This window comes from Ursus americanus, chromosome 13 (assembly GCF_024610735.1).
Source record: "Ursus americanus isolate L20-20 chromosome 13, mUrsAme1.1.p, whole genome shotgun sequence".
Taxonomy (NCBI): Eukaryota; Metazoa; Chordata; class Mammalia; order Carnivora; family Ursidae; genus Ursus; species Ursus americanus.
Window position 1 is genome coordinate 41,255,919 of NC_142139.1, and position 22,888 is coordinate 41,278,806.

General features: G+C 42.2%; 1 protein-coding gene across 14 annotated transcripts in view; it reads left to right on the forward strand.

The window, feature by feature from the left end:
- ARFIP1 (ARF interacting protein 1) overlaps window positions 1-6,338 on the forward strand; it is a 114,147-nt gene extending 107,809 nt beyond the window's left edge. For all 14 annotated transcript variants that reach the window (XM_045798815.2, XM_087866521.1, XM_045798807.2 and 11 more), the window contains one exon: window positions 4,473-6,338. In XM_045798815.2, coding sequence (XP_045654771.1) covers window positions 4,473-4,628 — 156 coding nt within the window. In that variant the 3' untranslated portion in view covers window positions 4,629-6,338. The remainder of the gene's footprint in view (window positions 1-4,472) is intronic.
- Window positions 6,339-22,888: the final 16,550 nt, after the last annotated feature.

The window sequence follows — 22,888 nt, forward strand, 5'->3', positions numbered from 1 at the left end:
TAAGGTAAACTTCACATCAGTTTCTGCCTTTGGAAAGGAGAAAACTCTGTCGTTCTTCTTTTACATTCATAGCACTTTTCGAACACTCCTGACACCAGATGTGTGGGTTTTTTCCCCACACCAACTGATTCTCGATCTCGGACACCAGCTAGGTACTCTACAGTTCAATTCAGTTCTGACGCTGCCCCCACCCTCTCCACCTTCTGACACCAATAGCAAGTCAGGTTGCCACCTGTGCTTCTGACCATACATGGAAGGTTTCCACAACCCCCTCCTCAACTGGGATTGTATGCTAGAGTGTCTCACAGAGCTCAAGAAACCGTTTACTTACCAGGTTACCCACTTATTACAGGGGCTACTGAAGGCTACAAATGAATAGCCAGTTGAAGAAGTGCATAGGGGTCAAGGTCTGTAAAGGTCCTGCGCACAAGAGCCTCTGTCCCCATGGATTTGGGGGTGCACCACTTTCCTAGCCTGTGGATACATTCACCAACCCAGAAACTCTCCAGATCTTGCACTTCAGAGATTTTTATGGAGGCTTCATTACATAGGCATCATTGATGAAATTATAATTGGTGAATTATTCAACCTGTAGCCACTGTCTCCTCCCCAGAAGTTGGCAGGCGGAGCTGAAATTCCCACCCTCTAATCACAGTTTAGTTCCCCTGACAACCAGCTCTTACCACTGGTTTTCTAGGAGCTTCCCCAAAATCTCACTAACATAAAGTCAGGTGTGGTTGAAAAGGGCTTTTTATGAACAAAAGTAGTTCCTTGCACCATTATAGCCCTGGGGCTATTTCAGGAACAGGATGAGATACTAAATATTACAACAAAGGTGCTCCCCCTCACGCTTATCACTTAGGAAATAACAAGGGTTTTAGGTGCTTTGTGCCGGAAATAAGGACGAAGACCAGTTATGTATTTGTTATTCTAAGTCACATTATCACAGTCTTCTTACAAGTTTCAAATCAGTTTCTAAATAAATGAAATTTTATTTTACCAAGAAAAGTCCATGTGGTTTGACTGTCCAGTTGGTACTTAGATTCCACTGAAATTGAGTGAGTACTTACCCTGTGTCAGAAAGCGTGCTAGGTAGTATCTCATTTCACTTAACCCTTACAATGACACCACATATGCAGTTTGGTAATGGCGTCCCTGGTAAACGGATAAAGACCTTGGCCCGTGAAGTTAGAAGCAACCTGGACCTGATGTCGCAAAGAGAACTGGGAAGAGGTACAGTTAAGATTGGCATGCATGCCTCCTGACTCCGAAGCTTTTTCTGGCAGTTGCTGTAAAGGAACAGTACTAATCATGGGGCTGTTTTACTGATGACCTAAGTGAGTAACAAACACAAATTTGGGGAGGCTGGGACTAGCATCAAACCATGCCTAGAGCAATCGTCGGGTCTTCCTGGAACGTTGGAAGTAGGTCTTCAAAGATACTATATTACATTTACTCCAAAACCGCGGTTAGATCTTGGGACTAGTTCGTAACATATATGCCTCTCTGGTTTGAACCTCTGTTCCCTCCCTGCTTTCTCTCTCCATTCTCTCATCTCACAACCACCCCTGACTCCTCACCTCCCCAAGTATTTTCTTCAGTTCCTTTGCTTATCACCCAGCTTAGCCTTTCCTCTTTCCAAGCCCCCTTTTGATTTTCCTCCTTTTCACTGTGCTTTCTAAAACCCTTATTCATTGCTAGGAAAGTGCATTCTTAACCTTTTTCCTAGACGTACCACTTACCTTTTGTTGCATAACAAAGTACCCTAAACTTGGTGGCCTAGAACAGTAATGATTTATTATTTACCGCAATCGTGTGGGTTGGGTAGATGGGTTCTTCTGGTTTCACTTTCAGCTGGAAGGCCCGCTGAGCCCTGGGCATAGCTGGGATGAAGGCTCTCTCTCCCTGTGGGCTTCTCGGAGGAAGGCTAGACTGCGTGTCTTCAAAGGGTGGCGGCAGTAGTCCAAGAGGGCAAGCTGTTGCTTATCAGGCCTCCTTTTCTAATATTACATGGCCAAGCTCATTACAGAAGACTCCCCAGGGGTGTAGATAATACTGAGAAGAGTGATTCTTTGGGGCCATTATCGTAGCAGTCCAGTATAATCAAATACTTTGCTCACTTCCTAAATTGCTTTTTAGAAACCTGCTTTCCCTGTGATTATCCTGTTTCCTTAATAATTGCTCTTAGGTTGAAGCTCATCATCCTGTGAAATAGCCCCCATATCTCAGAAGCAGAGCACAGGGGAGTTAGAGTTCTCCTGTCCCAATGTTCTCCTACAACCTTTCTTGAAAAAATCCTATTCTCCCCCCACAAGTGCCCCCCCTTTTTTTAAAGTTAACCCAATGTACTTTTGCTACCCATTTATCATACTAATTTTCTGCTGCCGTGTGCCTTATATTCTTACATCCCCTTGTACAGAGCCCGATACGTGGTAGTAAATGTTCCGTGGTTCTTGCACCTGCTACCAAAGGTTTTCATTAGAAAGCTTGTAGGCCTTAAATGTCTGACAAGGTAAATTCAAGATATACCCCTTTTAGTTCACACAGACATTTTTTAGTTTTCATTGTTTCATGCTATGTGGTCGTGTTAAACTATATCCCTGCTAGATTTTTTTTTCTCTTTATCAGAAGAAGAGAAAAATTTTCTTTTGCTTTAAACAACTTTGAGGTAAATCAGCAATGCCAGATGCCCTAAAGGTCTGAGAGTGAGCCTGACCTCTTCTCAAGGCTTGGGATATTCATTTCCTGGGATGTCAGTGCCTACTGTTGCCACCCCCCAAGGACAGAAGCTCAGGAGGGAAGGGGTTTGTTTCTATTCTCCTAAGAACAGTGTGTGGCACATAGGAGGTATTTAATTAATACTAGTTGAATGAATAAATGACTGGAATAAAAAATATCTAAGATATTTTGAGGAAACAGCATTACTGAAAGTGCGTAGTGCAATTGCTTTGTGTTTTTAAATATTATGTATACACCTAGAAAAATTCTCAAAGGAAACACAATAAAACGTTAATAATTGTGATTTTCAGGCGGCAGGGGAGGGGATAGCTCCGAAAAGTATGGATCGGGAGGTTTTACTTTATAATCTGGGGTGTGTGTTATTTTTATTATATTTTAAATTTTAAAGACTTTACAAATAAAAAATACCCAGTATAAACATTTGTGTTGTTTCCTTTGGAGACTCTCTGTGTGTGTTCGCGTGTCAAAATAAAATGAACGTAAATGTCATACCATATAAAATGCCATGTCCTGTTTTTCCCTCAGCATTATATATCAGATGTTTTTACGTAACTAAAAATTATTAATGCTCAATTTTAATAAGTACTGTATTAGATGGATAAGCCAGTATATTTTATACTTTATCATTGAACTTCTGCAGTTATAAATGAGAGCTCAGGAAACAGTTTTATTCGTAAATCTTTATAATGCTTTGCTGATTTCTTAAGATTTACAGAAGTAGTGTTACTTGGTTAAAACATACTCTTGTTATCATTAGAAGTACTAAGTACTTGAAAATAAGTCATTTGAACTTTAAGTAAATTGACTTTCTGAGCAACACTTGCTGCCACTAGGCTTGATTCTTTGCAGAAAACCGCAGTATTTCAAAATATCTGACCTACTCTGTTTTACATAAAGTTTAGCCTTGGGGCGCCTGGGTGGCTCAGTCATTAAGCATCTGCCTTCAGCTCAGGACCTGATCCCAGGGTCGTGGGATCGAGCCCTACATTGGGCTCCCTGCCTCACTGGGAGACTGCTTTTTCCTCTCCCACTCCCCCTGCTTGTGTTCCCTCTGCTGGCTGTCTCTCTCCCTGTCAAATAAATAAATAAGATCTTTAAAAAAACAAAAAACAAACAAAAAATAAATAAAATTTAGCCTTAATGATATCCGTATTTGGTATATAGCATATACTGTATAGTAAAGATTTATATATAGTTTTCCTTCCTCAGTATGTGATGTTGAATATATTTAGTTTGAGGGGGGATTTAGTAATATTTTTAATTAATGCCCTCAGTAGTGTTTGAATATGGTTAACAGAATATACAGCTTCTTAAACTGACCTATTCCCTTTAAAGAAATGAAAAAGTCGTCAAAGGCTCAGTGACCCTGCAAAGTGACGTACAGTTGGTGTGTGTGTGTATGAAATACTTGGTCATTATTAAAACAGCTTTTCCTGATGAGAGATACTTTTTTTTTAAGATTTTATTAATTTACTTGACAGAGAGAGAGCACAAGTAGGCAGGGCAGCAGGCAGAGGGAGAGAGAGAACAAGCTCCCCGCTGAGCAGGAAGCCGGTGTGGGGCTTGATCCCAGGACGCTGAGATCATGGCCCGAGCTGAAGGCAGCCGCTTACCAGACTGAGCCACCCAGGCGCCCCAAGAGATACATTATTTAATGAGGACATGTGATAAGTCACCGTATATTTCCTTGCCACTGGTGTTAACACTTGGTCTTGTGACTGCCCTGTTCACAGGTGAAAGTGCTGCACAATCAGCTGGTCCTTTTCCACAATGCGATTGCCGCTTACTTTGCGGGGAATCAGAAGCAGCTTGAACAGACACTTAAACAGTTCCATATCAAATTGAAAACCCCTGGAGTGGATGCCCCATCTTGGCTCGAAGAACAGTAAAGTCACGCCCGGAAAAAGAAAGAAAAGTCATGTTGTTATATTTCTAAACAAACCTAATAAGAATTAAGCAGAGTTGTTAAGATTAGGGAAGTGGTGACCACAACCATTGTAGTGATTCTTGCACAAACAGCTTTAATTTTTCCCTTTTTCATACTTTAACAACTGAACTGTTAAATTTGATGGGAAGGTGGGTGATTTTAATGTAAACATAATTTCTATAATCTGAACACAGTAATTTTCCTTTTTGAGAAATCCTTTTTTGTATTGTGAGGGTTGATGGCTATTTCTGTAGTTTGAAAACATCTAATATAGATTTGCACTGACCAGATAAAAATTCAAGGTTTTTGGTCCTGGAAATGAGGGCCAGTTGTAACTTTTCCAAAGGGAGGTTTACATGATTTGTATCAACATCAGATATTTTATATATGAATATATTAAACGTCTTTAAGAGATTCATTTTCATGTATTGTCTTAAAGAAAAAAACTATTTTGCAGAGTAAAATTATATGGTATTCCTGCAGCATCCACACACAGAGGTGGCAGCTCTAATGAATGACTGATTGGCTTGTGGAGTTGTGGCAAATACCTTTTTAAAAATGGTTCTGTGCTATTGTAATTTTGTTAAAACTTTTTTTTTTTTTAAGACGCAGGAATCACACTGTCATTTCTGTGAGGCTTTTGAGTTTAAGAGTTTGCATCACCCAAAGTCATTGGGCAGTTATGTTAGCAATGTCTTTTGATTCATAATGAAACCTGCTTAAGAGAATTTTTTTTGGCAGGTATACTTGGGAATAGAAACTCGTGATGGTTTCTAGAGTAGAAATCTGTGCTTAGAAAGCGAGTTTTTCGGTAAATTCCATTTTGACAGAAGTGAATTCCTAGACAGCTTTCATTGACTTCCATATGTAACAATACCGGCTAAGCCTTAAATCACTGATATGTGCCTTCTCAGATACAGTAATTCTCATTCAACCAATGTACATAATCCATAAAGAAACCCCTTTCAGATAATGTTTGGTGTGTCTGTTCCTTCCTTGGCAAGGAACACTGTGTATCAGTGTTGGGTTTCTTTGTATTCCTTAAACCGCATTTCAGGCTTATGGTAAAATCAACTTTTGCATTTGCTGTTTGGTTTTTCTTCATTCCTTTCATGGAATGAGAAGACGGAGGAATTTGTTTTCAGTTGAGTAATGGAAAGGTAATCTGGGACAGTGTGGTGGGAACAGGAAGAAAGGGGTTGGAAAGGCCAGTACTGTTTCAGTTGCTCAGCACTGTTGGTTTCGTGCTGCGTGGTTGACCTGTCCGCTGTGTGGTTCTGTCAGTCATGTAAGCCTTTAAATAGAAGTTCTCTTGATTTTTGTCATAGGCATAAATTAATATGTCTTCATTTCTTTTGTGTTGAAATGAAGTCCTTTAAAAATTACTGTTATACATGAACTGTGTGGACTGTAAGATTTGCTATATATGTTCAAATGCCTTTTAGCTGGCTTTTTAATTAATATGCCTGTTTTCTGTGCTTACTATGTACAATGTAATGTGATTGTAAATCATAAACGTATTTTAAATCATTCCTTCCTGTATATTTGTACTCTGACAGAGCCTTATTTTATTCTTCCAGCAGAGTTACTACTTGTGATAGTTCCTGTACATTCCCCAGAATGTGCCTCTGGTGTGAATTTTGTATTCTTATTAAAAGTATTTGCTGCACTACCTTGTTTCTCTGGCTCTTCATAATTTAAGAAGCAACTCTCTGGAAATTCTGAAGACATATGATTTGTCTTTTCCTGACTTTAAGAAAAATAACCAAAAAATGGTGCTTCTGTGATTTAGAACTGCTTTTGCTCAGTAAGTTATTCTCCTTCCTCAGTTGGAGTCTCCTTGGGGAGCAGAACAGGTCCACTCTTAACCACGTTATCAGTAACAGTTTTAGTAGCTAAGGAATTAAACAGTTCCAGGGACTGATAATTTTTTAGAATAAACTAAAAATATCAGTGATTCTGAGTAGTGGGTACATGTGCAAAAGAAAGAGTTAACGTGTTAGCCAGTGGTATATTTGCTTTGTTAGGAAAGTAATTTATATTCATTGTAGAAAAAAAATAGGAGATGATTTCAAAAAATTGAAGATAAAATAACTTTCCAAGTCAGTAAGTACTGCATGGAACCACCTAACTCCCCGGAAGTTAGATTTTAGTTACCAATTATTTATATTATAAGGTCTAGTTTGAATATCCTTTAACAGGCACACCTTCATCTCTGTGCTCTTACCTAGTTATTTCCTTAGGTTAGATTCTTAGAAATGAAAACGAGCCCTCAAAGTAGATATACACTTTTTAAGACTTGCTTAAGTAGTGCTGGTGGCTTTCAAGAAAGACTTTGCCAGGGTGCCCGGCTGGCTCAGTCGGGAGAGCCGGTGACTCCTGATCTCGGGGTCGTGAGTTCAAGCCCCACGTTGGGTGTGGAGCCTACTAAAAAGAAAAACAAGACTTTATTTGAACAAAAGTGGATTCAAATCAGGCAATGCCAAATTAAAAATGATTAGGACCCTCCACCAACAGGAGCTGGGGAGAGACTTTGAGAGAACTGGAAGCAAAGTGAGGAAATCGCTTGATCAGCTATAGCTTCAATGGTTGCCTATTTGGGAAGGACTTGTTGGCTGTTTGTGATTGGTTGTCCTTAGGTTTTGATTTAACCTTGAGGCATTTCAGACTTACATTGGTTTGTTTATGTAGGCTAACGTCTTTAAAGCCACCCCAATCTAATGGGCTCCTCGTTTAATTAATAACCCCAAAGCTTCCAAATCTTAGGGCCCAGGAAGGACCAGGGCTTGCAGAAGCAATTTAGCTGAAATCTCCCAGACTTTAAGAACCATCTTTTCCATATTCAAAATACACTGCACTGATGGTGTTACCAAGTTTATCCCAAAAGAGTATGCAACTAGAAGCTTCCTTAGAGATGATCTGTTTAAGGTCCCTCTTTACAGGTAAAGACATGAGGGTCCAAAAATATATTAAACTGGTGTAGCCAACCTCTGTTACCAAATGTAATGCCAGATAAGTTATTTGCAACATATACGATGTATGAATCCCCCTTTAAGTCCTGCCGTTTCAACTGTACAATTAATGTGTCAAAAGTGTCATTTCTTCTAAAGTACAATGTGTATTAAATGTCTTCTCATTTGAAAAAATAACCCATTCACCCCTAAACAGATTTATAGTAGGTATATTTCAAATATATACAATATATCTCAATACACTGATCTTAAAGTATTCTGACAAATAAATGTGAACCTGGAAAGTGCTGGAAAAAGTAAAATTAGCATATTGGAAAGGCTGAAGATAAGTGTCTATTAATCATGGAACTGTTCATTTGAAGAATAATGTATCTACCTCAAAATGTGCCCAGTCTCCTTTTTCCTTCACTGGATGTGAAAAATAAAAGCAAATTATCTAAATTAATAGTTCAGTGTAACATTTGTATATCATTTGTACTAATTTTTGTGAAATACCAAGAATGCCTGTATTTTGTAATAATATTTCAAAATATCTTTTGCCAGGTAGCTCTTTTCTTGACACTTTCAGTTGCCTGAGAGACTTGAGACCCTGTAAAATCCTTCATCACTCAACTCTAACCAAATTTAGGGATTTAAGATATCTGATTCCCCCTGTAAAATTGCAAACTTTTATATTGGCTCAGACAGTTATCCAGTTGTGAATAAGCTACTTTCTGGTCCAAAGGCCAGTTATATTTTGTATTTTCCAAGACATTGAATTCTACTTCAGAAACCAATATTGCACTGTATGTTAACTAACTAAATTACAAAAAAGGGGGGGTGCCACCTGGGTGACTCGGTTGGTTAAGCATCCAACTCTTGATTTCCGCTCAGGTCTTGATCATCAAGCCTCCTTCCTGCCTCCGCCCCCACCCTGAGCGTGTGCTCGCTCTCCTTCAAATGAATAAATAAAATCTTTTTTAAAGGAAGGAAGGAAGGGAAGAAAGAGGGGCTCCCGGGTGGCTCAGTTGGTTAAGCATCTGCCTTCTGCTCAGGTCATGATCCCAGGGTCCTGAGGGGAGTCCTGCATCGTCGGGCTCCCTTTCTTCTCCCTCTCCCTCTGCCCCTGCTCCGGTGCTCGCTCGCTCTCTCCCCCTCACCCTGTCTCTCAAATAAATAAAATCTTAAAAAAAAAAAAAAGAAAAGCTTTTCCAAGGGCCACGGGTCCTTTACTATTGTTACAAAATAGCAAGACCTATGAAAATAGAATGGCGATGCAAACAACTTTTCTCTTTTGAGGACTTTCATTAAATTCTGTGTTCCCACTTGAAGGTTTCCTGCTCAACAGGTTTCCTGGCATAAATGGGCCTTTATAATAAATTGCCAAGTGGTTGTCCTAATGTACAGAAAACTATGAAGCTCGGCTTTGTGTTGTGAAATAAAAGTGAACTCTTAATAGTTTATATAAATTGAGAACCGTTTGTTAGTCTGGTGGGAACTCGGATACAGAAGAGGAGACTATCGATACGAGGAAGGGGTATTAGACCCAGTTTGAGAACCGGGACTCTATTTCTGTGCAGTTAATTGGATTAATATCTTATCAGAGCTGGGAATTTCAATGACATTTTTACAAATGGAACTTCCATAAAACACAAAACTTTTTTGTTTGGGCCCAATCTAGGCTTTGCCACAAGCATTCTCTATCAAAGAATGTGCAACTGTGGTTTATCATGAATCGTTGATTCATAAGGGTGATGAAAAGGGACAAGATACCATTTTTCGATCTTAGAAGTAACTTTCTCTGACTTAGACTTACATATCACTTTGCTTCTGTAAAGCAAAGGTGTATGTGTTTTTCCCATAGGGATGGAACGTATACAATGCTGGCACAGGAGCACATGAGCAAGAAAAATGTAAACCATATTCGTCTTCACTATATTTTGTAGCTTTAATTACAGAAGTTCTAAAGAAAATGCAAGCTCTCACTGTAAAACAAAAAATTTTTTTTCAACAAGTGGAAGGTTTCGTGGGGTAAGGAGAGGACTGGCAACTTTAACCCTGTTGGCCTTGCTGAAAAGTTTTAAGATCATGAAATTTTTAGAATAACAACATGCTCAGATTATTTCTATAATGTGACTTGACTTTTGTCTCCCCCTAAATGATTTCTAATTCTATATTAGGAGCTCTTTATGAAAAACTACCTAAAGTTTAAGGCAGATAATTACAATACTTTCCTTTGAGGAATGTATACTTAAAATGGCTAGACTCTAAGCCCTTGAGGAAGACACAGTGCATGCTTTCTTATTCACCCTGTATCCCCAACTCCATGCATAATCTTTTTTTTTTAAGATTTTATTTATTTATTTGTCAGAGAGCACAACAGGGGGAGCAGCGGGCAGAGAGAAGCAGGCTCCCCACTGAGCAAGAAACCTGATGCGGGACTCGATCCCAGAACCCCAAGATCATGACCTGAGCCGATGGCAGACGGTTAACCGACTGAGCCACACAGGAGTCCCTCCATGCATAGCTCTTGAGAGGAGCCATGTCATAAAAATTCGTTCCATTTTTTTGATACAAAATTCAAATGCAGAAAAGCATTTGGTGGTTGCACTGCCACTTCTTTTTTTGTTTTTTAAGATTTATTTATTTATTTGACAGACAGACCGCGAGAGAGGGAACACAAGCAGGGGGAGTGGGAGAGGAAGAAGCAGGCTCCTAGCAGAGGAGCCCGATGTGGGGCTCGATCCCATAACGCCGGGATCATGCCCTGAGCCGAAGGCAGACGCTTAACGACTGCGCCACCCAGGCGTCCCTCACTGGCACTTCTTTTGAGTGAGTTAACAAAGGCAGTACACTTATAATTTATTCTAAATCAACGTCAGGGTGTTACTTCAGATACTAAGATATTTATAGAAGAATGGCCAGTTAAAAAATATAGAAAGATTGGCAAAATTAGAAAAATCACCATTTTGCAGCCCCGCTGAAATATTGATTGACACAGGGATCACCAAAGGTTGCTAAAATCATTAGAGACTGAAAAAAAAAAAAAAACAGATTATGTCATAATACCAAACTATGACCTTACATATTACTCAATTTGAAAAGGGAAAAAAGGGGCGCCTGGGTGGCACAGCGGTTAAGTGTCTGCCTTCGGCTCAGGGCGTGATCCCGGCGTTATGGGATCGAGTCCCACATCAGGCTCCTCCGCTATGAGCCTGCTTCTTCCTCTCCCACTCCCCCTGCTTGTGTTCCCTCTCTCGCTGGCTGTCTCTCTCTGTCGAATAAATAAATAAAATCTTTAAAAAAAAAAAATGAAAAGGGAAAAAAGTACCATTAATAGAAGATTTGCGCTGGAGTGCCTGGCTGGCTCAGTTGGTAGAGCATACAATGCTTGCACTTGGGGTCCTAAGTTCGAGCCCCACTTTGGATGTAGTAGAGATTACTTAAAAATAAAATCTTTATGGAGGGCCTGGGTGGCTCAGTTGGTTAAGCGTCTGCCTTCAGCTTGGGTCATGATCTCAGGATCCTGGGATCGAGCCCCACATCAGGCTCCCTGCTCAGCAGGGAGTCTGCTTCTCCCTCTGCTTCTGCTGCTCCCCCTGCTTGTGCTCTCACACCTCCCTCTCTCACTCTCAAATAAATAAATAAAATCTTAAAAAGATAAATAAAAATAAAATAAAATCTTTAAAAAAAATACAAGATTGTGCTTACCGTCCAAGTCAAGTGATCAAAGTTGGGGCCACTAATAAGCTGATAATCATGTGCCTCCAGGTACAAGGCAGTATAAATTACACAATACTCATGAGGTCCTCCTGGGGAATACTCCTGTTTATCCTGAATCTACTCAAGCCTTTTGCCTTTATTTCCAGTGTATAGAAAATACAGGGGGTTAAATATAAGTTAAAATGACACCATGAGAAATCAATTGGACAAATCCAAAATCCGGGTCATTCCACGAGATAATTGGCTTGGTTTCTCCAAAAAGGCAAATGGCCTTACAGGAGTTGCATGCCTGAAGTATTTAAAGGTGAAGTGGCACGATGCCTGCAATTCACTTTTAAATGGTTCGACAAAAATATATACATTCATAGATACATAATATGGAAAGAAAGCTGGAGAGAGAGAAAAGGAAGGAGAGAGATGTCTTAAATATGGCAATCTGTTAGCAACTGAAATAGGTGGGTGTGTGGGGTTTCCTTGTACTGGTCTTTTAACTCTTCCCTTTTTTAATTTTTCATAATAAAAAAAATTTATTAGGATATTTTGTCCAGAAGGGTTTTCCCTCTTGCACCAGGGTGGCAATCAGGGGCTTTTTTTTTTGGTAGAGCCAATGACACCACTGGCTTTACTCCTGCAAATAACAGAATCCCTTGTCTAGCTTGTGAAAGAAACTGGTTTGTACTTGGAAAACAGAAAGGCAAGAAAGTATAAGGTTGAACAATTTTCTGTTAGTAAGAATTACAGAAACAGGGCAACTGAAGAAGCAGAGCTAGTTTAGGATAAGAAATCATGTAGGAGAATATGCATTTCACTAAACTGATGTTTTTCTCTCCTTTTTCTCCTCAACTTTCTAAATAGCTACTTGAAACTCTAAGAGAAGTTAAGCTCCCAAATAAAACACTTTTTTTTAAACTTGAAACCGATAGTTTCTTCTGCCTCAATTTTTTTCCGTCTTCTCATAAATAAGCATGTACTCTGCTATTCCATACTACTAGTCTGGATTTCTTAAAACTTAGCTGCTTATAGCTCATTTATCATAACCACTTAGACTGCTTAAAATAAATTGTACATTGGTAATTTTTAATAACTTATTTTCAATCTGAAAAGATATTTTATGAGCTGGCCAAATTTTCCCTAATGCACACTTCTTAATAACATAGCTTAAATCTTTAAAGAATTCTCCCAAATAAGTAATGGATGTTTACATTGTTCTCAAATTCTCTGTTTCCTGTTCCCTCGCCCCTACCTTAGGTCAGAACAAGGAAAATGTTGTGGATTAAAATTTTCAAACTAGTTTATATCAATAAAGCAGCAAGAAGCCCAGATGATGTTTTGAGAATTGAGTTTTTACCATGGCAATGGTTACTGTTTAATCACTGGTACAATCAAGTGAGTTAAAAAAAAAAAAAAATCTGTGAGTTTAAACGGTCATGAGTATTTGCTGAATGACCAGTCTGCTTACCCATGTTGACTTTTCCTTACCTGATTCCACTAGCACCTCAAGAGGTCCAGATGGTCCCTGAAGTGGATCTAACAATTTCTTCTTCACTGGTGTTGGCCAACCATTGACAAGGCCAGACCTCTGATTCATCATTTCGATTTCCTATGGGGTGGTCTTTAAAAAAAAAAAAAAAAAAATATATATATATATATATATATATATATATATATAGAGAGAGAGAGAGAGAGAGAGAGAGAGAGAGAGAATCTTTTTAGATAAAGTTTAGAGAATATAAGAACAGAATATATATTCTCTAAACTTTATCTAAAAAGACTCCCTATATTTTCTTTGTAAAGTTCAGTTAGTATTTTCCTTCAATTAAGCCAGCCATAAACTAAGAGAAATTAGTTAGAAATTGCAAATGAAGAGCTACAAGTCTAATTATACATATATACATATACATATATACATATATACATATATACACATATGCGTGTGTATGTGTGTGTGTGTGTGTGTGTGTATTTAGAGAGAGAGACCTTGCCTAAACTCCCAAGAGAATGGAAAGTATAAAAGTTTCACAGCAGCCTCTGGTCTTAACTTGCCTCTTTGTCCTTTAAAAAAAAAACCACACACACACACACACAATGACATAGCAAGAGGTCGTTGTGCTGTCTTTGGCTTTTCAAGCTTTTGGAGTCACTATTTGTGCTCATGACTGGAGCAATGAAAACAAGTCTTTTTTCCCCAAGACACAAGTAGCTTCAGTTCAAGCCACTCCAGACTTCCTTGCCAGTGACCTCAACACTGACCTTGACTTATTCTAGGAAGAGCTCTTTCTATTGAGTCCTTTTAGCTCATTTTTATGTGAATTTCTGTTCGCTCGTAGTGGACTGAGATCACCCAATTAATTAAGAAAAGCGTCATGATTAATTAAATTTCTAGTATGCTGCCTTTTCCTTATTTCCTATGTCTTTTCCTGGCGGTAGCCCCTTTGGAAGCTTGCACACCTAGCCTAGGGAAGCGCTCTGCCCAAGCAGTGACCGAGCCAGGGAGCCGGCTTCCCAGGCACCCGAGTCTCTTGTCCTTTGAGGCCAGGAATCCGCATCGCTTTGGTGCTGTCCTGAGACCGGAGAGGATCCAAGCTACAGGCTCTGATTCTCGGTCTCCCGTATCAAATTTCAGAAGCGCGAGCTCAATCCCAATCAGTCTTCTTCCCAAACCATGTCAGAGCCGAGGGTTTTTCAGTCAGGCGTCTGTCTGAATGGCTTCCTGTCGACCGGCAGCCATGTCTTCTGAAGTGTTTCACTTGACTGGGCCGCGTGCACCTCTCTGTCCTCAGTTCACTATAAAACGGTATGACATCTGGCTGTTGTCTTCGTGTGCCCTTACGTTCTGCTTCAAAGAGCTTGAGTCTCCTCTGGGGGATTCCCTTCTGGATTCTAGAAGCCTCTTGAGGGCAGAACTGCTCTGAACGCTTGTGTAGCTCTCCCTGTGCCTTGCACACGAAAGGCAATCAGTATTGTCAATAGTGATTATGCTCATTGCCGGAGTCTCTAGCTTTGAAGGATGGGGCCCGTTGGGTGCCATTCGCTGGAGATGAGGACCAGGTTTAGTTGGCAGACACCATGACTAGCAACCATTGTCAGAGTCCTGACAGTACCTGCTATGAGATATGAAGATTAATACAACAGCCCTGACCTCCAACTTTTCTGACTCAATGGAGAGAAAGTCCATGCAGTTCCTGGGATTGAATGGTGCAGGGAGGGCAGGGACCCCTATGCCAAACACGCTATTTGCGATTGAGTGTGCAAGCACTCAGCCAGCCTTCAGCTCCAAACTGGAATGCCTTGTGCATGTATGTGTGTTGGGTGCAGAAGGGTGCAGTTTACCACCCTGTCATCGCCCCTTGGTCATTGGAAATGGTCTAATCTAAACCTCACATAGGGGTGCCTGGGGTGGCTCAGTCGGTTAGGTGTCTGCCTTCGGCTCAGGTCACGATCCCAGGACCCTGGGATAGAGCATCAGGGTCCCTGCTAAGCGGGGAGCCTGCTTCTCCCTCTCCCTCTGCCACTCCCCCTGCTTGTGCCCTCTTGCTCTCTCTCAAATAAATTAATTAATTAAATCTTTTAAAAAAAAAAAACCTCTCATAAGTCAAATCCTATGTATTAGTACAATATTATTTCTATGTAAGCTTTGGTTTTGAATCTTACCCCTTCTTTTCCCTACCAGTCATTTAAAAGAAAGCTCGATACACTCTAGCCCTAGAGCGTATTTGGACAAAGAGGCAGAATTTATCTGTATCTTCCAGGTTATCAGGGGAGAATTGTTGGTCGGAAGATTTAGCAATTTAATATATGACCTTATGGTATGACCATCAGAAAGTCAACCTGTGTGCTCCCATTTTGAGCACTAGCTCAAATAACTAGCTACCTAGCACTCGAATGGGTGGGTAATAAGTAGGCATCACAAGGACTGGTGTGCAGGAGTGTTTCATGGTCACAGGGTAGGGGGATTGAATCTGCAAACGTAGCTTTCTGGGAATTTGAATACGATTCTGGTAAAGTCCTTTATTGCAGTTTCGATTATGGCAGCCTGATGAAGAAGAAGAAATCAGCTTATTTTGACGGGGAAGGGAAGACACATGCAAAAAAAATGTCTTTGTTGGTAATTTCCAGAGCTTTGGGCTAAAGTAGAACATGCGACTTTTGTTAAAAACCGGGATGCCATAGCATCTGGCTGGCTCTGTCAGTGGAACGTGCAACTCTTGATCTTGGAGTCATGAGTTCGAGCCCCACCTGGGTACAGAGATGACTTTAAAAATTAATTTTTAAAAATGTATTAAAAATCTGGATGCCAATATAAATTTGGGAGTGAGTCCTAATCTTCATTGCTCCCCCTTATCCCCTTCTGCCCCCATCCCCCATCCCTGCTCCAGGCTTCTGAATTAGCCCCTCTGATTTCTTCATGGTGACTACCCAGCCTGTCATACAGGACAAAGGTCTTTGAGCCGTCAAGTGACTTCTGCAGACTCTGTACCAGGAGCATGAAGATCACAAGGGGTCCCCTTTATTATGAGCCCCCGTCCAGTGGAGCTGCTGGGGTAGAATTCCTTCCTCTGCCCTCCCCTCCTGTAGAACAAGGTTTAACCTGATTATGCCCAGCAGGCAAGTAGGCGCCCTTGGAAACTACTCTCCTTATTGAGACCGACTGTGAAGAGGGCATGCTTATAAAGGAAAGAATTCAAAGCTAGAAAATACGTCCAAATCTTTATAAAGGGTGGGGGGTGAGGAGGAAGAATAAAGATGTGTGAACATCTAGCATTTTCTCTGCTTTCCCTTATTTATACTCCTTTTTTTTTTTTAAAGATTTTATTTATTTGACAGAGACAGGCACAGCAAGAGAGGGAGCACAAGCAGGGGGAGTGGGAGAGGGAGAAACAGGCTTCACGTTGAGCAGGGAGCCCAACGTGGGGCTTGATCCCAGGACCCTGGGATCATGACCTGAGCTGAAGGCAGACACTTAACGACTAAGCCACCCAGGCGCCCCTATTTATACTCCTTTTAAAATTACAAATGTTATGTGTCTTTGTGACCCCAAACTTGGGGTAAATAAGAATCCACAGTGAGATGATATTCAATTTCCCTGGGAAGAGAAATTGTCCCTTATGGGGATGGGGGTGGGGGGACAATTTCCAGCATAAAGAGAATTCCATTGTACAGTGTAAATTACAGTCCTGTGTTCAGTTGTGTGCTTGCCCTACATCGCATCTCCCCTTGTGTAAAATGGACACCCGGAGAGACATTGCCTGTCAATCACCCCACCGGAAGCACGACACAATTCAAAACTCAGAAACTCAGAAATCCACATACCTGTGCCTTCAACAAAGGGATGCCGTGGGGAGAGAGCCCAGGGTTTTACTTCAGAAATCAGCAACATTTCAGGGCGCCTGGGTTCAGTGTCTGCCTTTGGCTCAGGGCGTGATCCCAGGGTCCTAGGATCGAGCCCCGCTTTGGGCTCCCTGCTCCGCGGGAAGCCTGCTTCTCCCTCTCCCACTCCCCTTGCTTGTGTTCCCTCTCTCACTGTCTCTGTCAAATAAATAAATAAAATCTTAAAAAAAAAAAGAAATCAGCAACATTTCAAGCAAAATGAAAAGTAATTTGCTCTTTTCTGGAGCCTGGTCCTGAGAAATCATCACCTATAGCAAAATACCTTGTGTAGGTGTTCTACTCCATTTTGTGGTTTAATATACAATTTAACACACAAAAGTTGATCATATGTACAAAAATACCAGGGAAAAGGTACTTAGAAATGTGAGGGTAATATCTTGCATTTATTTTAAACTACAAGTGGCTGAATATTGGGTATCACCTCTCTGAGTTAGACTCAATACAGTAGCCTCTTTCTTCAGGAGGGGGCCGGCAGTGAGAAGTGACGATGAAAAGAGAAGTCCAGGGTTTAACCCCAGTGCAGCCCTGTTCAGAGTTAGGCTGGTCAGGCCCACAAAGGTGATGAGGTTGTGAAATATAGGTGAGGTTCAGTGGGGGTGGAGTCCAGAGCCGACGACCAAGAAAGAATTCTTGAGACATCTTTGGTGCAAAATTGGTGGTTTATTAAAGCACGGGGACAGGACCCGTGGGCAGACTTGCCTTCTGTTCCCTCATCAAAGGGGTGCAAACTGTGAGCTAATCGTGACGCTGAGGGTATTGGCAGGGATCCTCTTTGTGGCCAAGGCCTCCTCAAAACTTGAAAAATGGTGTTTCCACCAAAGGCTTACCCTCTTTCTCCAAAAATGCTCCATTTGAATTATTTCTGTATATCTGGCTTGAGAAATACTAAGATGCTAATTGTTATGGGCTGGTTTGATGATTTGCTATTATGTGGAAAGTATTTTGCCTTCTTATTAAAAATAGAAGCTTAGTGCAAAAGTATTTGTTCATAACTGGTCCCTGAACTAAGTACAAACTCAATTTCCAAGAGTAAAGGGGGCTTTGCAAATTGCTAAGTCACCAACATGTCCTTTTGCCCACCTTTATATGCCTACAGAGTCTTGTACAAGACATGCATATATTATTTCCCCAGGGAAATACACACACACACACACACACACACACACACCACCACCACCACCACCACCACCACCACCACCACCACCACCACACACCACCACATACCAATATTGTTGATTCACTGGGTTTCTGTTTGCTGTTTGCTCACTGCCTGTACTGTGAGTGTTATGGTTTCAAATTACCGTTTGCTCCGGTAACGTCTTCAAAGGGTAAACAATTTGAAACAGTTAAAGCCAGTAGCAAAAGAAATTGTCATCTGACATCCTCTTTAACTTAATTTCTCTTAGGGAGACTCACATACTTGTTTTTGATGATGGGTGGTGGAAAGAAGTGATACATTTTCATGGTATATTTTAAAGGTATTTCTCGCCTCAAAATTTGAATGTTATAACAGCCAGACCCTACCTTGATCATTAATACTGATCAGTTCTCTAAGCACTGTATCAATTGTAAACTAAAAGAGAAAATAGAAAAAAAAAAGAAAAGCCTAGTTGAGGATTTTCTGGGTGAGAACCTCCGTGATGTATACAGTATTTCTCTCACCTCCGTCTCCACTTCCATCCCTGCCTCCAAAACACACATGCAACGCATATGCATGCCCACACCTTAAAAGGGAGCCAGCGAACACTGGGCTCTAAGGAAACACGGCAGGACAGAGAGGTCATCGGCTGTCTAATTACCTCATTCTTATATGTTGGTAATCTCTTTTACCCTCAAACAAATCCGTCACTGCCGTTGACAAAGTACCTGTATTTACTTCTGGCCGGGGAAATGCCTGTTGATGCTACCACGGATATCGACATCACATGCATCCCATGTGAAAGCTCTTTCTTTCTTTCTTTCTTTCTTTCTTTCTTTCTTTCTTTCTTTCTTTTAAGTAGTCTCCACACCCAGCGTGGAGCCCAACACAGGGCTTGAACTCACAGCCCCAAGATCAGGGCCTGAGCTGAGATCGAGGGTCAGATACTTAGACAATGGAGCTACCCAATGGCCCTAACTGTGAAAGCATTTTCTATTTAAAATTCTCAGAAATCGCTACTTAGCACCCAGGAAAAAAAGTTTCTCCCTCTTCATGGTCAGAGCCTACTTACTATTTACTATACTTAAAAGCAACTTACTATTTCCATTTCTTCGCCTGCAAAAAGAAAACATCATTTTCTCAGTTCAAAGTTGTTGAGAAAACATCAGCAATCCAGTAAGATACTTGACGCAAATTTGCATTCATAGTGACAACAACTCCATTGATTTTATTTATTTTACGCTTTTCAACCTTTGAAGGGAAAAAGGAGGTCTAGCGATTTCTCTTAGAAATGGCTGTTATTAGAAGGAGTGGTGAGTCTTTGCTTTTCTCTGCCAAGTCTGTTTAACTATAGAGTTGGTAGAGTTAGTTTCTTTTGCCGTTTCCAATTTTAAGAGCAAAGACCCAGCCTATAATCTAAATACTGAACAACTGATCTCATCACATATGTTTTAAGAAGAACAAAGATTAAGGAAGTCTCAGTCTGCAACACGGAGAGAAAGTGGTTTAAAAATCAGTTTGATGCCTCAGTTCTATGCCAGAGGGGACTTATTTCTGTGTGTCCACTGGGGTTCCTTAGAGGGCCCATGAAGTCAGCTCATGTATTAGACTTTTTCCTTAAGCAAATAAGCCTGTTTTAGAACCATAAGGTATTTTTTTGGATGGATTCTGCAATTTGATTTATTTTGGTTTGAAGGTTTTGTTTAGTAGGTCCTAAGGACAGATTCCAATACAAAATGCTTGATGTAGAGGAAACCACAAGCTTCTCAGGGCTGAGGAAGGGAAGCCAGAAGAGAGAAAATGAACCAGGCAAAGGAAAAGGAGCGATCTGGAAAGGACAGTCTGGGGAGAGGGAAGACAAGCTGCAGACAGAATTCTCTGGCAGGCTTTGGATCTGGCACCTGGGGCCCGTGGCTGGGGCCGCACGAAGCCAGGAACGCGCCCCAGAGAGGTTCGGCTTGCTGGGGAAGGTGCGCACTGATCACCCCAGGTCACAGCAGCGAGCTTCCTCCAAGCCACAGATTCCAGGGGCCGGGCTGATTTTAGGCACACTTGGCTTCAGGAGTCTTGCTGGCCTTCCTCCCCAGACAGAGCTGCTGGCATTTCTGGGATAGAGACAAGCAGCCCCCCTTCACTCCCAAGCACAAGCGCAGGCGAGCCGAGGGCGTGGTTAACAGCGTGTTAATGGATGAAGAATGAAGTGTCCCCTAGATCCCCATCCAGGGAGACATTGACTCTATTTGAGTAGCTCTGTGCTACTCAACTACTTTTTGGCCACGTAATATGCACAACATATATAATAAGAGCAAAAGATGAAGGCTGACACGTTCAGGACCAGCACACAATGCTGCCTGGGTGCAACAGAACAGTTCAGACTGCGGGCGGGGAGGGTATAATGCAGCCAGCGTCAGATGGAAGATCGCCACTTTCTTCCAGTAGGCACGAATGTGAACCTAGGGATGCTTTTGGACAGGTAGGTAATGTGGTGAAATTAGACTTTCAAAAACACTGGCCTGGCAGCAGAGTCAGGGAGAAGAGAGGAGAAGGAGAAAGGATACCAAAGGCAGTGGACACAGGAGCACAATTTTTCTCTAAACTAGAAAATACAATATGGTGGGTTTCTAGGGTCGGTGTGAGAATCAAATGTGATGCCTGACACATGGCCAACAGCAAATAAATATCAGGTCCCCCGTCCTCTAATTGGGATGAGTGGATGTGGATATAAAGTACAGATATAAGAGACATGATTTGTGGAAAGAACAACAAATTCGGCAAATACTTAGATATAAGGAATGCAGAAGAGAAAAAGAACCAGAGGAAAGCCAGGATGTCAAATTTTATTTATTTATATTTTTTTATTTTTATTTTTTATTTTTTTTAAGATTTTATTTATTTGACAGAGAGAGAGCCAGTGAGAGAGGGAACACAAGCAGGGGGAGTGGGAGAGGAAGAAGCAGGCTCCCAGCGGAGGAGCCTGATGTGGGGCTCAATCCCAGTTTGCCGGGATCACGCCCTGAGCCGAAGGCAGACGCTTAACAACTGCGCTACCCAGGCACCCCAGGATTTCAAATTTTAAAAATCAGCTCTTAAGTAAGAGGTACGGCCAGGAAGAGTGCTAGTTTTAAGAGAAAGATGAGTTGACCCTTGGACATTGAGTTTGGGCTTAAGATATTAGAGAGACAACATGGATTTGAGAGTCGCTGACCTAGAGATGAAGTCAGAAGTGGATTTGCCTTGGAGCTCAAGTTTTCCTGCCCCTCACTCTCCTGGACACTTTCATACACCTGGTGTTATGTTTATAAGTTATTGATTTTCTTTAAAAAGCTCCCTCAAGAGTTAGGGCCCTATAAAATCTGGACCCTTCCAGGTTCAAGTCAGAAGACAGAATCCATGGGATAATGGGAGAGAGAGTTGGAAGAATGCAGTTACTGTCCTCAAAGGATAAAGGAGTCCGCAGAAGAGGCCAGAGGGGCAGAGAGAAGGCCTGTAGGCCAGGATGCTGCAGGGAGATCAAAAAGACTTGAGGTTGACAATGGGTCATTGGATTTGACTCTTCAAAGAAGTGGCTGATTAGAAAGTGAAGACTTAGTACAGTGGGGGGGAAGCCCAGGTTGGGAGGGGGCGTTGAAGAGCTGGAAGTGTGCTGTGGGTGTAGACCCTTCCTCTGGCCAGGCCTCCATAAAAGAAAAGGGGAGGATACCATTCCGCTCCTCAGTTTTGAAATTCTTCATTCAACTTTGGCCTGTGCAGTCCATATTCCTTTGGGATTAATATTAACTCCCTGAGCATGGATCTGTCTTTCTCTTTTATTACATTTCCCACTCCTTGAGCTTTTCTCTGGTCTTGGCTGGATCTACTTATATGTAGTATAAGCCTGGTCAGCGGCTAATAAACGGGCTGTTGGCTGGCATGGATTTTGTTGTTTGTTTTTGTTTTGCTTTGTTTTTGTTTTTGCCGTAATAGCTTCACTTTTTCCATCCACATGAAGAATGAATTGTGGGAGCTCAGGGGTTGAAGACCAGGGTGGAGAGACAGAAGTCATCAGGCAGCAGAGGCTGGAAAACTGTGGTCTGTTATCTGTTAACCAAGTCAAAGGTAAGGATGACCTCATCCCCACCCAGGGCGCCTCTCCACCCCTGCAGCTGATTTCTGACCGGCTGGTTTGCCCAGGAAAGGTTTTCTTTGACTATGTATTTCGCTGCCTGGCTTCACAAGTGACTTTGAAAAAAAGATGCAGTTAAATTGCCCCCCCACCCCGTTTCTTCCTGTAGGAGTCTTTCCCAGACAGCGTCCGCTCATGAGATCTGACTTGCAGTGGACTTTTTGCTTTGCTTAAATATAACTGAAAGATCCGTACCATCATCATTGAGAAGTTAAAAAAAAAAAAGTAACAAACGGACAGGTTGGCAGGACCCAGAGAAGAGGTGACCTTCGGGTAGCTCCCGCTCAGCTGGGATTCGGCTTTAAGGGCTGGAACAGTGCACCCAAATGCTGCCCAGTGCTTCAGGGGGAAACAAGCGTGGGGCAGAGGGTGGCCTGGCGCGCGCGCCTGTGTGTGTGCGCGTGTGCGCGCGCGCGGCGGGTGTGCGTGCATGAGTGTGCGTGTGCGCAGGGAAGGGTGGCGGGGAGGTTGCGGCAGAGGCTGCTTTGTGGAAAGCGCTCGCAGGTTCCGAAGCAGCTTGGCGCCTCCCCTTGCTGGTTACACGAGGACACCTGGCTCTTCTTCACACTCGTACTTCTCTGTTTCCCGCCACCCCTCCTTCCCTCGGCGCCTCCGGGTGCGGGGAGCAGCGTGCCGTGCAGCGACTTCCAGGCCCCCGGGGCCCCGGGAAGGTGAAGGTGAGCGCCGCGGCGCCGACGTTGGCGCTCGGAGGGTGGGAGGAGGGAAGGGGCCGAGCAGGAAAGGGCGTGCTGCCCTTTGCGGCGGGCGCTGGGAGCAGGCTCCTCTGCAGCATTGTTACCTGAGGCGGCGGCTGAGCCCCGCCCCGCGTCGCCCTGCCCCCTCGCGGTCCTGAGCAGCCG